The following is a 14,851-nucleotide window of genomic DNA, read 5'->3' as shown; positions in this document are numbered from 1 at the left end:
ATTCTAAAGCGACCATTCAATCAGTAGTCACTGAGTATCCACCATGTGCTAGGCACTGGGGGCTCCATGGTTAGTGACATGGGACTGACTCCATCCTCATCTCAGGAAGCTTATCGTATGGTTGGGTTGAGAGGCGAGAAGACAATCAAATAATCATAAAATCAAGCGTAAAGTTTTGCTTATGACAAGTGCTTCAAGTATGTTATACTATAAGATGTGATAAAAGGAAATTTTGCTTTTATTGAGGAAGTCAGGAGGACTTCTTTGAGGAAGTAACCTTTGGTTTGAGAACTGCAGGATGAGTAATGTGAACAAGGCCTACAAGGGGAGGTGGTTCAGGAAGAGGAATCTCATGTGTCACGGGGGAGTCTGGCAAACAGCTGAGACTGAAGGATCAGTGTAGCTGGAACTGAGAGTGAGGGCTCCCTGGTGTGACACTAGACTTAGAGTTCCATGGGCTGGAACATGCAGGGTGTTGTGAGCTCTGTTAGGGAGGCCTGTGTTTATTCCAAATCTAAAGGGAAGCTGCTGAATGGCTTTGAGTGGGCTGTGGTGTGTGTCACCCCCGCTGCAGTTGAGAACGAATTGAAAAGAAGCCAGGTTGGATATAGATTGACCTGGAAGGAGGTCATTGCATTTGCCTAAGCACTTCAAAGGCAGGGACAATTGAAACTGAAGAATAAGCAGATCTTTCTGAAAGCTATTTAGGAAGTAAAATTGATAGGACTTGGTAACATACTGGCTAGAGTGGGTTTCTGGATGCACTAACTGGATGCATGGTGGTCATATTAGTTTGTTGTTGCACTGATATAAAGAAATACCTGAGACTGGGTAATTTATAAAGAAAAGAGGTGTCATTGACTCATGGTTCTATAGGCTGTACAGGAAGCATAGTGGCTCCTGTCTCTAAGGGAGGCAGAAAACTCATAATCATGGTAGAAGGCAAAGGGGAAGCACGTCTTACATGGCTGGAGCAGGAGGAAGAGAGAGAAGGGGAGGTGCCACATATATGTGTGTGTGTGTATATATATATATATATATATATATATTTTTTTTTTTTTTTCGAGATGGAGTTTTGCTCTTGTTGCCCAGGCTGGAGAGCAGTGGCACAATCTCAGCTCGCTGCAACCTCTGCCTCTCAGGTTCAAGCAATTCTCCTGCTTCAGCTTCCCAAGTAGCTGGGATTACAGGCACCCACCACCACACCCAGCTAATTTTTTGTATTTTTAGTAGAAATGGGGTTTCACCATGTTGGCCAAGCTGGTCTTGAACTCCTGACCTCCGGAGTTTTGATCCACCAGCCTCAGCCTCCCAGAGTGCTGGGATTACAGGCGTGGTGCCACACACTTTTAAACAACCAGATCTTGTGAGAACTCTATCATGAGAATAGCACCAAAGGGATGGTCCTAAACCATTCATGAAGGACCCACCCCCATGATCCAGTCACCTTCTGCCAGGCCCTATCTCCAACACTGGGGATTACAACTGAACATGAGATTTGGTGGGAACACAGATGCAAACTGTAACTGTGGTTCTACTCACTGATAAAGGAGGCATTGGAAGAAGAAGATCAGGCCTCTGAGGGAAGATCTTGAGATCTGTTTCAGACATATTGTGTTCACAGTATCTTTGAGACACCTGATAGGAGCTGGTAATTAGGTAGTTGTATTATGGGTCTGGAGCTCAGAACAGAGCTTTGGACTAGAGCTAATGAACTTTGAGCCCACATACAAGTGTCCAGTGACCTTGACTGAATTGCATATAGATGGCTGCTGAAGTTGTGTATGAGTCTGAGATTGCTTAGGGGAGAGCAGAGAATGAAAGAAATGTGGAGTGGTTCTGTGACTAGGCCTTCAGAAACTTCAGCAGATAATGGCCCAGTGAAAGAGGATGAGCTCTCCAAAGAGACAGAGAGGTTGCATCTGTTAAGATGTCTTTGGCTGACAGAGGCTTTAAAGTATAAGCACATTGGTTGTTTACTTAATAGGAAGTCCTGAAGGTAGCTGCACGTATCAGGGGGCTGAGATCTTGGAATTCCCCTCATGTTTGCAAGAAGGCTGCCACTGTGGAGGTTATTATAACCTCATATAACTACAAAACAGGTAATAGGATCAAGCAGAGTCATTAAGAGAAAAGTCTCCTGGTGTACCTCTTTTGTTTTATCGGAGGGAGAAAGTATGTCTCAGAAGCTCCCCAGCAGATTTTCTCTTCATTCTTACTGTCCAGAACTGAGTCACATGGCCACCTCTAGCTGCAAGGGGCTCTGGGAAAGTATCTTGCTTTTGTAGTCTGTGTATTGGTGTATTAGTCCGTTTTTACACTGCTATAAAGAACTGCCAGAGACTGAGTAATGCATAAAGAAAAGAGGTTTAATTGACTCACAGTTCCGCGTGGCTGGAGAGGCCTCAGGAAACTTACAATCATGGTAGAAGGTGAAGGGGAAGCAAAGACCTTCTTCACATGGTGGCAGGAATGAGACAGCTAGCAAGTGCAGGGAAAACTGCCTTTATGAAACCATCAGATCTCATGAGAACTCACTCACTATCACGAGAACAGCATGGGGCAAACTGCCCCCACGATCCAATCACTTCCCACTAGGTCTCTTCCTAAAACCTGGGGATTATAATTCAAGATGAGATTTGGGTGGGGACACAGTTTCAACCATATCAATTGGCAAATGGACAAGAAAAAAAGGGTGTTGACAGCAGTTGAGTAGCAACAGTGTTGTCCACCACAGGTGACGGGAGGGTCATTCATATGAAGCCAAGGAGTGTTTCAAAAAGGAGACGTAGTCAGCACTACTGAATGTGGCTGAAAAGTCAAGTAAGATGAGGACTTAAAAATGTCCACTGGATTGAATGACATGGAGGTCATTGGTGAATAAAGTGTGAACAGCTTCAATGTCAGCATAGGCCCGGAATATAGATTAGGGAAGGTATCAAAAGGCATCTAACTAGGTTGATGCCTAACTTCCCCAAGTGAAGATAGGCAAATCAAGGAAGCTTGCTGTCGTGTAGCTTTTAAAAATTCCTCTATAAGATGGAACTGGTGATGAAATTATAAAACCCCACTCTATCCATCAAGTCTGTCACTTGCTATCCATTCAACCTTGGGCAAGTTGGAAACTGAGCCTTAGTTTCCTAACTGCACCATGGCAATTGTGAGATAATACATATAAAGCTCTTTCTATGGTATCTAGCAAATAATGAATGCTCAATAAATGTGAGCTTTTGTTGTGATTCTGTTGGGCTAGTTTTTTTGTCCTATGTAGATCTTATGTTGATACAAGTTTATTTTATGAATGTATGATTACTACCAACTTTAAAAATATTTCCATTGTTAACAAGAAGCATGAAATACCTCTCAAGGACCTTGGGACAAAGCTTGATAAAGTCAAGGGCTTATGTGATATTTTTTAAGTATGAATATATGGAGAGAAGTTATTTCTAATTTAATGATTAGAGACTGAAAAGTCATATTGAAGTAATTTCTTACATATATATATATATATCAAAGGATGTTTTGTCTGGTATTTACATTTCATGTACGAATTACATTTTCTACATTACAGTGTATCATTGTCAATTACTGGAATGCCTCATGAAATATAAACAAGAAGTCTGGAAAGTAAGTTTTGGGTCAAATTTAACCCATAGTCACAAACTTAATTTGTATAATACAGTAAAAACTGTTTACATATTAAAACTGTTGTTGAGGTCAAATTTATTGACGTCCTATTATTTTGATGTGGCAGAACCCATAATTCTTTCTTTAATGGTTAATTATTTATCATTTAGAGCAGAAATGGTACTTTAAGAACATCGTGTTTTGACGGATAAAGTAATTGGACGTATCTTATTCTTGGAATTAAGCTAATATTATATGTTATGACAAACAATTTTATTTAATTTGAAAGGTTGCTTGAGAATGTGTCCTCTTTCAAATAGGAGATGTGAATGTTTAAGAAATGTGATTAGGGAAATGTTTTTTCAAATACGGTGTTTGGCAAACTGTCTTATGCTATTCTAAAATCTTTCTTTAGCATCAATCTGATTAGAGATGAATTTGTTAGAAGATAAAGTACTTTGTACTCTACCTGTGAGGGCTCATTTACAGAAGGACCAGTAAATAAATAAATCATTAAAATATAATGTTTTAACGTGATCTAATCTATGAAACATTCCTGCATGAGATTCCAGGGAAATTACTCACCTCAACCCCTCCATTAGAATTTTCACTGCTTTGGTAATGTTGAAGTCTCTACCTTTCTTTTTATTTCATGATGCTAAGTCAAAATATGCTTGCTGTTTCCTTTAGGATCTTTTGTATGTGATTGCGTATGGGCCTTCACAAGTGAAGCCTCCAGCTGTGCAAATGCTTTTCCACTACTGGCCCAATTTAAAACCTCCTGGGGCAATAAGCGAGTACAGGGGGTTGCAGTACACAGGTAAGAGGAGAGGAGCCCTGTGATGCCCCATCTGTATTTCTCCTGTGCCACACTGGCCTCACCTACTTATACATATATTTTTATCTTGCTGGATTATATTTTCTATGCCTTTGGACATGGTCATAAATCCTTTCTGAAACTAAGTAGTTTAAGGATGAATTAAATCAATTTCAAAAGCATTTATGGCATCAGGGCAAATTGCCCTAAGTCTCAGTCCATTTGCTATACCACTGGCTGAGGGTCTTAACTCTGGCTACCATTAATCGCTCCACAGGGATGAGCAGTGAGAGTGATGCTGCAAATTTGCTCATCATTTAGCAGAAACCCCAACTAGCAGATTCTGCTCTGATAAGAAGACTTGCAGCACTTTCAATATCACCAGCTCAGGCACTAAATAAAAATTAAATGACCCAGACTGGGCCCAGTGGCTCACGCCTGTAATACTAGCACTTTGGGAGGCCAAGGTGGGCAGATCACAAGGTCAAGAGATGTAGACCCTCCTGGCTAACATGGTGAAACCCCGTCTCTACTAAAAACACAAAAATTAGCTGGGCGTGGTGGTACGTGCCTGTAGTCCCAGCTACTTGGGAGGCTGAGGCACCAGAATTGCTTGAATCTGGGAGGCAGAAATTGCAATGGGCCAAGATTGCACCACTGCACTCCAGCCTGGCTACAGAGCGAGACTCTGTCTAAAAAAAAAAAAAAAATTAAATGACCCCGATAGGCTGGGTGCAGTGGCTCATGCGTGTAGTAATCTCAGCACTTTGGGAGGCTGAGACGGGTGGATCACTTGAGATCCAGAGTTTGAGACCAGCCTGGCCAACATGCAAAAATTAGCCAGTTTTGTTGCTTGTGCCTGTAATCCCAGCTACTCAGGAGGCTGAGGCAGAAGAATCACTTGAACCCAAGAGGAGGAGGTTGCAATGAGCCAAGATCATGCCACTGCACTCCAGCCTTGGTGACTGAGCCAGACTCTGTCTCAATAATAAAATAATAATAAATAAAAAATAAAAAATAGGTCAGGCGTGGTGGCTCACACCTGTAATCCCAGCGCTTTGGGAGGCCTAGGTGGGCGGATCACAAGGTCAGGAGATTGAGACCATCCTGGCCAACATGGTGAAATCCCGTCTCTACTAAAAACACAAAAAAATTTTAGCTGGACATGGTGGCACGTGCCTCTAGTCCCGGCAACTTGGGAGGCTGAGGCAGGAGAATCGCTTGAACCTAGGAGGCAGAGGCTGTGGTGAGCTGAGATCACACCACTGCATTCCAGCTCAGGTGACAGAGTGAGACTCTGTCTCAAAAAACAAACAAAAAAATGACCCCGATAGCCTGGTTGCTCAGCCATTCAACAGTGAATGATGTAATTAATAATGAGAAAAGAACATTAACTTTAAATATAATGACAGATATCTACCAAAAAATCCTGCAAAACAAACAAACAAATCAACAACCTCCAGGTCCTAGGAGGTTGTTTATGTATATATATTATTAAATCAAAGAAGAAACCTATGGCTAATGGAGTTTTTGATGCCCTTGTTGACCTTTTTGCCCCACTTAATTGTAGGTATAATTTTCTGAAAATGAAGAGAGATGGATATTTTTGCAGGGTTGACTTTTCTCCAAGTTATTGCAGGATTGCACACTGATGTTCTGATAATCTACTTATTTGTTCGCATTATTGGTATTTACAAAGGTGATTTGAGGTGGTTTTCAAGGGGATTTAACTGAATTCAGGTGTCTGACTTACGTTCCTGACGAAAGACTTAAAATCAAGTGTTAGAGATAGTAATACTTGTTGTCTGGGCTTTTGGTGGCCCTTGGTGGGCTCATTCTAAACCCAAAATACATGCTAACAATAATAAAAACAATGAAGGTAGATAGTAAGTAAATTTTTTTAAATTGGGAATTGGTATCATTGGTGCTGTATATCATAGACAGCAGAGAATGTTTAAGTGTTGGTAAGTGAATGATTTGAATGTAAAAGCAGCACAACTTACAGAAGCATTAATAGAATAAAAGGTGAAACAACTGAAATATTTGACACTAACTCCTTCTCATTTGATCCCTGAAATAAGCACTTACGTGAAGTATAAATGGATAATCAGTATTAAATAACATTTATTTATTCGATAAATATTTGATGAATAACTACTCTGTGTCAGACACTGTACTTTCTGTTAATAATACAGGAGCCAACACAAAACCAGGTCTCATGGAACCTACTACAATCTAGACATGGAAATCCATTTTATTTAACAAATAATTATGGAGTGTCTGCTATTAGGCAGGCATTATTCTAGGCATTCTTGGTGAAGCAGTAAAGAAAACATGAAAATCATTAATATCTTGGAGCTTACATTCTGATTGTTGGGGAAAGACCCCAAAACTGCCTTACAGGGTAATAAGTGCTAAAGTAGAACAAATACAGAGAGCTGTGGGGACACACAGGAAGGGTCTCTAACCTCACCGGGATGTGGGCATGTTTGGGAAGGGGTATTTGTTAAGGCAGATTCTCAAGTAAGTGACATTTAAGCTGATACCTGAAGGATATGTACACACTAGATGTTAGAAACGGATGAGGCATGAGTGGATAAACTTTGAGTTGCAAGGCAGAAGGTACTGCAGGGAGAAGATAGCATGATAGTATTTAGGAATTGGAACAAGTCCAATGTAGCCAGACATTGGAGTGAGAGGAGGAGAGTAGCCAGAGGTGAGCAGAGACGCTGATAGGCCTGGGAAGGAGTTTGGATTTTATCCTAACAGCAAAGGGACACCAGGCACAGGTTTTAGATGGAGAAGCCACTTGATGAGATTTGCCTGTTCAGAGTATCTCAGAAACCCAGCAAACTGACAACCACTTCCACCTATCCCCGTGGCCATTGCCCCAAGGAAGGTTCAGTCAAACCTGTCTTCACTGATATAGCTCAGCCTATGCCCACTACAACCAGAGCAACTTTCATCTTCTCTTACGCTCTGTGAACCAAGATGTCTCTGTCTGAGGGCATTCATTCTTCAGTCCATCCTTGCAATGACATGTTCATGCTTCTATCCTTTCAGCAGTCTGTTAATGGGATGCCTGCTGCCCTCCAGGCACTGTCCTAGGTACTGGGCAAGTAGCTCTCTTGAAACTCCCATTCTAGTAGACCATGGCATTCTGTGTAGGAAACAAAAGATCACAGAAAAAAAATCATTCTGGTCTATAGATCACTACTTATCCAGCACTGGTTGCTGGTCAGACATTGTTTAGCTGCTTATTATATTATCTAATTTTTTTTAGCCCTCTCCTAATTGAAGGCAATCTATGGACCAGGCACCATATTAGGTTTTACAGATGTTTTCTCAATTAAACCTTACAAAAATATTGGGAAGTCAGTTGTCCTATTTCTGTTCTACAGATGAGGAGTGGGATACAGAGTTTAAGTAACATGCCTAAATTCACACAAATAATAAGGGCACACATTGAATTTGAGCCCCACATTTTTCTACTTTAACTGTGTTACATCACTTTTTTCAATTCAGTTCTTTAATTAAACATTAGGTAAAGCATTAGAAATTGTCTGCAATGCCTACTGCAAGACATACCAAAGAGTATCATCAGTATTTAAATCGCACTATAACCCCAAATATTCTGAATGAAAATTGTATGGATTTTATTAACTTAGAAGCTCAAAGATGAAATGCTTTCTTAGGAACCAGCAACTTTTGTTTGTTTTCCCAGTGATGTACAGCATTTCCTCTTTAAAAAGTAAAAGTTTGGCCGGGTGTGGTGGCTCATGCCTATAATCCCAACACTTTGGGAAGCAGAGGCAGGTGGATCACCTGAGGTCAGTAGTTGGAGACCAGCCTGGCCAACATGGTGAAACCCTAGCTCTACTAAAAATACAAAAATTAGCCAGGCGTGGCGGTGCACGCCTGTGATCCCAGCTACTGGGGGATTGAGGCAGGAGAATCCCTTGAACCTGGTAGGCAGAGGTTGCAGTGAGCCAAGATTACGCCATTGCACTGAAGCCTGGGCGACAGACAAAGACTCCATCTTAAAAACATAAAAATAAATTAAAAAAAATAAAAAGTAAAATTTTTTTTTAAAAAGGAAAATTTACTTATCGAAAAATTACAGTAACATGTGGCCGGCGCAGTGGCTCACGCCTGTAATCCCAGCACTTTGGGAGGCCAAGGTGGGCAGATCACAAGGTCAGGAGATCAAGCCCATCTTGGCCAACATGGTGAAACCCCACCTCTACTAAAATACAAAAAATTATCTGAGCGTGGTGGCACGTGCCTGTAATCCCAGCTACTTGGGAGGCTGAGGCAGGGGAATCGCTTGCACCCGGGAGGTGGAAGTTGCGGTGAGCTGAGATTGCACCCCTGCACTCCATCCTGGCAACAGAGCAAGACTCCGTCTAAAAAAAAAAAAAAAAAGAAAAATTATAGCAATATGTAAGGAGGAAAAACAACACTGCCATCCCAGAAATGACTATTGTTAACATTTTGGTTTATTTACAGGTTTTGGTGAACTTTAAAAACTCCAATTAAGATCATATTGTATGTAATTACACAAGGCTCCTCCCAACTATTTATGATAAAAGATGTCAAACCCAGGAAAGTTTAAAGAATCACTATGAACACACAGGGTTAATAATTGTTAGTAATTCACCATAATTTTAACTTCACATATATGTGTAGGAATTATATATTATTTTCTAAACATAGTTAACATAGGAATATTTACAGCTCATACAAAGAAGATCAAATAATAAGAATTTGGTGATCTACAATGTTTGTTCCTTTTTGGTTTATTAGTGTATATCAACAACAACTGCTCCAATTATTTTGGTCTTAAAGATGGAAAAAATTGGCTGGGCATGGTGGCTTACGCCTGTAATCCCAGCACTTTGGGAGGCCGAGGTGGGTGGATCACGAGGTCAGGAGATTGACACCATCCTGGCCAACATGGTGAAACCCCGTCTCTACTAAAAATACAAAAAAAATTAGCCGGGGGTGGTGGCAGGCGCCTGTAGTCCCAGCTACTTGGGAGGCTGAGGCAGGAGAATGGTGTGAACCCAGGAGGCAGAGTTTGCAGTGAGCTGAGATCGCGCCACTGCGCTCCAGCCTGGGTAACTGAGCAAGACTCCGTCTCAAAAAAAAAAAAAAAAAAAAAAAGATGCAAAAAATTGATGTCTCATATTTTTGTGGGACTCCCATGTGTATGTATATAATTAAAATGACTTTTTCTCCTGTTTAAAAAAAATGCAAAAAATTGTAACTTAAGTTTCTTGACAATGAAAATAGCCATTATGTTGTTCTATGCTTCTCTGCTTCTGTGGGAGAGAAAGAAATTATTTAGCAATTTTCCTGTTACAGTGTCCCAACTAGAAAATAATTTAGCCTTTGTTAGTAAAGAACAGCAGCAATTATTGTTTAGTTTCCATTTGAACTATAGGACAAAAGATGTTACACAAGATATACATCTCCAAGAAACACACTCTACATTTCCAAGACAGGGACTGTACCTTTTTAAGACACAGACTGTTGCAAAAGCAGATAGAGAATAACTCAAGACAGTACTACAAGGTGAAATTTTGGTCTAGGCTACCAAATATCACATCAGTACAATTGGATTTTTGAGTTGTATACAAGTTAAGTGCAAGAAGGTCTACCAGTTTTTTTATGTCACATTGAGTTCTTAGTTATCTTTTTTATTAACTCAATCTTATCTCTACATAATTAAAAATGTTTTAAAACTTTTTTACCTGTGCCTTGTATACATGCAGAAAATCACAAATTTATAAGTGTTCATGGACCACCTCCTACCATATGTTCCCTCTTATACCCCAAAGGTAACTACTGACATGACTTCCAATACCCAAGATCAGTTTTGTCTGTTTTAGAATTTTATAGAAATGGAATAACTCATTATTTATTTGTGTGTGTGTGTGTGTGTGTGTGTGTGTGTGTGTGTGTGTTGTGTGTATGTGATTTGTTCATGGTGTTGAGGATAACTGTACTTTGTTCATTTTTTTATTGCTGTGCCTATTCTACCAAATAAATATACCATAGTCTACCTATCCATTCTATTATTAGTGGACTTTTGGATTATTCCCACTTTCTGGCTTTTATATATAACGTTCCTATGAACATCCTTGTATATGTCTTTTGGTGCATACTTGCATATATTTCTTTTAGGTGCCTAAGGTGGAATTCCTGGATTGGAGGATGTACATATATCCAACTTTAATGGATAATGGCAAACAGCTTTCTAAAGTAGCTGTATTAATTTGTCCTCTCATTAGTAGTGTATGAGAGTTCTTTTTGTCTTATTTTCCACATTTTGGTTATTATTGGTTTTGTTAGTTTTAAAAATTTTAGCCATTTTCAATGGCATGTAGAAGTATCTTATGATTATAATTTGCATTTCCCTGATTACTAGTGAAGCTGAACATTTCTTCCTATGTTTATTTGCCATTTGAATATCCTCTTATATGATCTTGGTCAGTTATATATGTTGCAAATATCTTGTTTTTTATTTTTCAATAACGTCTTATCATTAAATAAAGTTATTTTATTTTAATATTATCAACTTAGCATTCTTTGTCTTCATATTTAATCCTTTTCATGTCCTATCTAAGAAAATCCTTCCCTACCCCAAAATTATAATGCTTTTTTGTCATCTTCTATAATCTTTGTTTTTCATCTTTTAGATGTATCTGGAATTAATTTTTCTATATGGTATGAGGTAATGGCCAATCTCTTCTCTTATGGATAGCCAGTTGACTCAACATTATTTATTGAAAATATTATTCTTTCCTTACTACTCTGTGGTGCCATTTTTGTCATAAATCAATTGTCTATTTAAAAATGGTTCTGTCTCTGGATTCTTAGTTCAGCTGGTTTATTTTTCCTTTTACCAATACCATACTGTTTTAATTACTGTAGCTTAATAATAAAATTTTATATCCACCTGTGCAAGTCCTTTACCTTGTTATTATTGCTCTCTTCATCTTCCTTGTCTTCACCTACCTTCTCCTCTTTCTGTTCTTTCTCCTCCTCCTCCATTTCTTCCTCCTCCTTCAATAATATCTTGCCTATTCCTAGCTCTTTGCTAAGTTAAAGAGTTTGTCAAGTTAAACATATACAAACACTCATACTGCTAGGATTTTGATTGGGATTTTCTTGAATCTGTGTTGAGATAATCTTGATCAATTTGGGAAACTGACTTCTTTATAATATTGAATCTTCTAATCCATGAACATGGTATATCTCTTCATTTATTTAGGCTTGTTTTAAGTTGCCCTCAATCCCTTTTCTAGTTTTCTACTAGATGTAGATGTGTAGATATCTTACATATCTCTCATGTAGTTTATTCCTACATATTTATTTTTAGAATATTATTGTCAAATATACATTGTCTAACTCTTTGTTGCTAGTATGTAGATGCAATTAATTTTTAGTATATTGGTCTTGTATCCAGCAACTTTGCCAAGTCACTTTTCAGTTCTAATAATTTATTATGGTAGTCTTGCTTAAAAATTACTTTAATATGCACAATTATATTATTGTTGAATAATATACATTTAATGTCTTTCTCAATCCATAAGCCTTTTATGTCCTCTTGCCTTATTGCAGTGACTTAAATCTCACTGTGCTATGCTGATTCCTAAATCCTGTGCTATGCTGATTTCTAAATCCTTCATGGTTTCTTCTTTGACCCATGGGTCATTTAGAAGGAGATTTATAGCTTTATCCTTCTGTGGTCAGATAACATACTTTGTATTATTTCATTCCATTGACATTTTTAACACTTTCTTTAGGGTTGAGCATATGGTCATTTTTGTAAATGTTCCTGTGTAAAGAACTTAAAAAGAACTCAAGAACATAAAAAGAACTTCTATTTGGCAGTTGTTTGTGCAGTGTTCTACATGTGTCAATGAAATCAAATTTGTAATTGTTTAATTCAAATCCTGTATATTCTCATTAGATTTTTGCCCATTTCTTCTATCTGTTACCAAGAACAGGGTGTTAAAAATCTCTTACTATGACTGTGGATTTGTCTATTCCTGTTTGTAGTTCTGTCGATGTTTGCTTTATGTATTTTCAGGCTGCATTATTAGGTGTATACAAGTTTAGAATGCAGTATTTTCCCAGCTAATTGAAACTTTTACCATTATGAAGTGCATATCTTTATCTCTTCTAATACTTTTGTGTTAAAATCTACTTGGTCTTATACTAATGTAGCTATACCAGCTTTCATGAGTGTTTGCATGGTATAACTTTTCCCATCTTTTAATTTTCAATTTTTTTGTATTCTTAATATTTTATGTGTGTCTTGTAATCAGCGTATAGTTCTTTAAACCCAAGACTTATAATTTTTGCCTTTTAATTGGAGCATTTAGCCTATATATATGTAATGTAGTTACTGGTATATTTGACTTTAAATCCACAATTTTCTATTGCAATCTATTTTTCCTGCTTCTTTTTTCTTTTCTCTCTCTCTCTTTTTTTTTATTATACTTTAGGTTTTAGGGTACATGTGCACAATGTGCAGGTTTGTTACATATGTATCCATGTGCCACGTTGATGTGCTGCACCCATTAACTCGTCATTTAGCATTAGGTATATCTCCTAATGCTGTCCCTCCCCCTCCCCCCATCCCACAACAGTCCCCAGAGTGTGATGTTCCCCTTCCTGTGTCCATGAGTTCTCATTGTTCAATTCCCACCTATGAGTGAGAACATGTGGTGTTTGGTTTTTTGTCTTTGCGATAGTTTACTGAGAATGATGTTTTCCAGTTTCATCCATGTCCCTACAAAGGACATGAGCTCATCAATTTTTATGGCTGCATAGCATTCCATGGTGTATATGTGCCACATTTTCTTAATCCAGTCTATCATTGTTGGACATTTGGGTTGGTTCCAAGTCTTTGCTATTGTGAATAGTGCCGCAACAAACATACATGTGCATGTGTCTTTAGAGCAGCATGATTTATAATCCTTTGGGTATATACCCAGTAATGGGATGGCTGGGTCAAATGGTATTTCTAGTTCTAGATCCCTGAGGAATCGCCACACTGACTTCCACAATGGTTGAACTAGTTTACAGTCCCACCAACAGTGTAAAAGTGTTCCTATTTCTCCATATCCTCTCCAGCACCTGTTGTTTCCTGACTTTTTAATGATGGCCATTCTGACTGGCGTGAGATGGTACCTCACTGTGGTTTTGATTTGCATTTCTCTGATGGCCAGTGATGATGAGCATTTTTTGATGTGTTTTTTGGCTGCATAGATGTCTTCTTTTGAGAAGAGTCTGTTCATGTCCTTCGCCCACTGTTTGATGGGGTTGTTTGTTTTTTTCTTGTAAATTTGTTTGAGTTCTTTTTTCTCTTTTTTTTTTTTTGCCTCTTTTGCACTGATTAAGTATATTTAAATATTTCATCATCCCATCTTTGGCTTAGTAAGTTTAGTCCTCTACTATTCTTTCAATCATTACCCTAGAGATTATATCATGCATTCTGACTTATCAGTGTCCAGTATAAAGTAGTACTTTTATATTTTTGTGTTAAGTGGCAGAAGATTTTAACTCCATTTACTCCCTCCTGACTTCCATGCTATACTTTATTTTTTATATATATATAATATATATATATTCCACAAAACATAATTACTGTTGTTTAGTGCAGTCAGTTAGATTATATTTTCCTTTTTCTTGCTATTTTTCCCTTTTTGTATCTCTAAGCTCCTATCTGGGATTGAAGTTTTTTAAAATAATATCCTTTTATATTTCCTTTAGTGCCATTCTACTGAAGATACGTTTTCTCAGTTAGTGTTTGTCTGAAAATGTTTGCTTTGCCTTTGTTTCTTAAGGCTATTTTCTCAATGTATACAATTTTTTTTTTTTTGAGACGTAGTTTTGCTCTTGTCACCCAGGCTGGAGTGCAATGGCGTGATCTCAGCTACTTGCAACCTCTGCCTCCTGGGTTCAAGCAATTCTCCTGCCTCAGCCTCTCGAGTAGCTAGGATTACAGGCACCTGCCACCATGCCTGGCTAATTTTTGTATTTTTAGTAGAGACAGGATTTCACCATCTTGGCCAGGCTAGCCTTGATTGGCAGTCATTTTATTTTTCATACTTTGAAGGTTTTTCATGATTTTCTCATTTTCATTGTTTCTATAAAAAATTGACTTTCTATCAAACTCAATTGCCAATTGTTACTCTTTTGAGGGTAAACTTTTTTTTTCTTTGTCTTAAAAGTTTTCTCTTTTTTTAATTTTTGGCAGCTTTACTATGATATATCTAGTTATGATATTATGTATGTTTGTCTTTTTGGAGGGGTTCATAGGACATGTTGATCTGTGGCTTGATGTATTTTGTCAGTGGAAAGTTGTCAGGCTTATCTCTCTTTTGTTAA

The 14,851-nt window shown here is 38.3% G+C and overlaps 1 protein-coding gene across 18 annotated transcripts in view; it reads left to right on the top strand.

The window, feature by feature from the left end:
• UNC79 (unc-79 homolog, NALCN channel complex subunit) overlaps window positions 1–14,851 on the top strand; it is a 294,353-nt gene that overhangs the window by 62,242 nt on the left and 217,260 nt on the right. For 16 of the 18 annotated variants that reach the window (XR_009210277.1, XM_032180377.2, XM_032180374.2 and 13 more), the window contains 2 exons: window positions 3,572–3,627; window positions 4,318–4,447. The exons of the other annotated variants lie outside the window; for them this stretch is intronic. Coding sequence is in view for 15 of the 16 variants with exons in the window: in XM_032180377.2 (XP_032036268.1) it covers window positions 3,572–3,627; window positions 4,318–4,447 (186 nt within the window). In the remaining variant the exon portion in view is untranslated. The remainder of the gene's footprint in view (window positions 1–3,571; window positions 3,628–4,317; window positions 4,448–14,851) is intronic. 18 annotated transcript variants of the gene reach the window in all.

This window comes from Hylobates moloch, unplaced genomic scaffold, assembly GCF_009828535.3.
Source record: "Hylobates moloch isolate HMO894 unplaced genomic scaffold, HMol_V3 SCAFFOLD_16, whole genome shotgun sequence".
NCBI classification, from domain to species: Eukaryota; Metazoa; Chordata; class Mammalia; order Primates; family Hylobatidae; genus Hylobates; species Hylobates moloch.
This window is presented reverse-complemented; position numbering and strand designations above follow the sequence as displayed.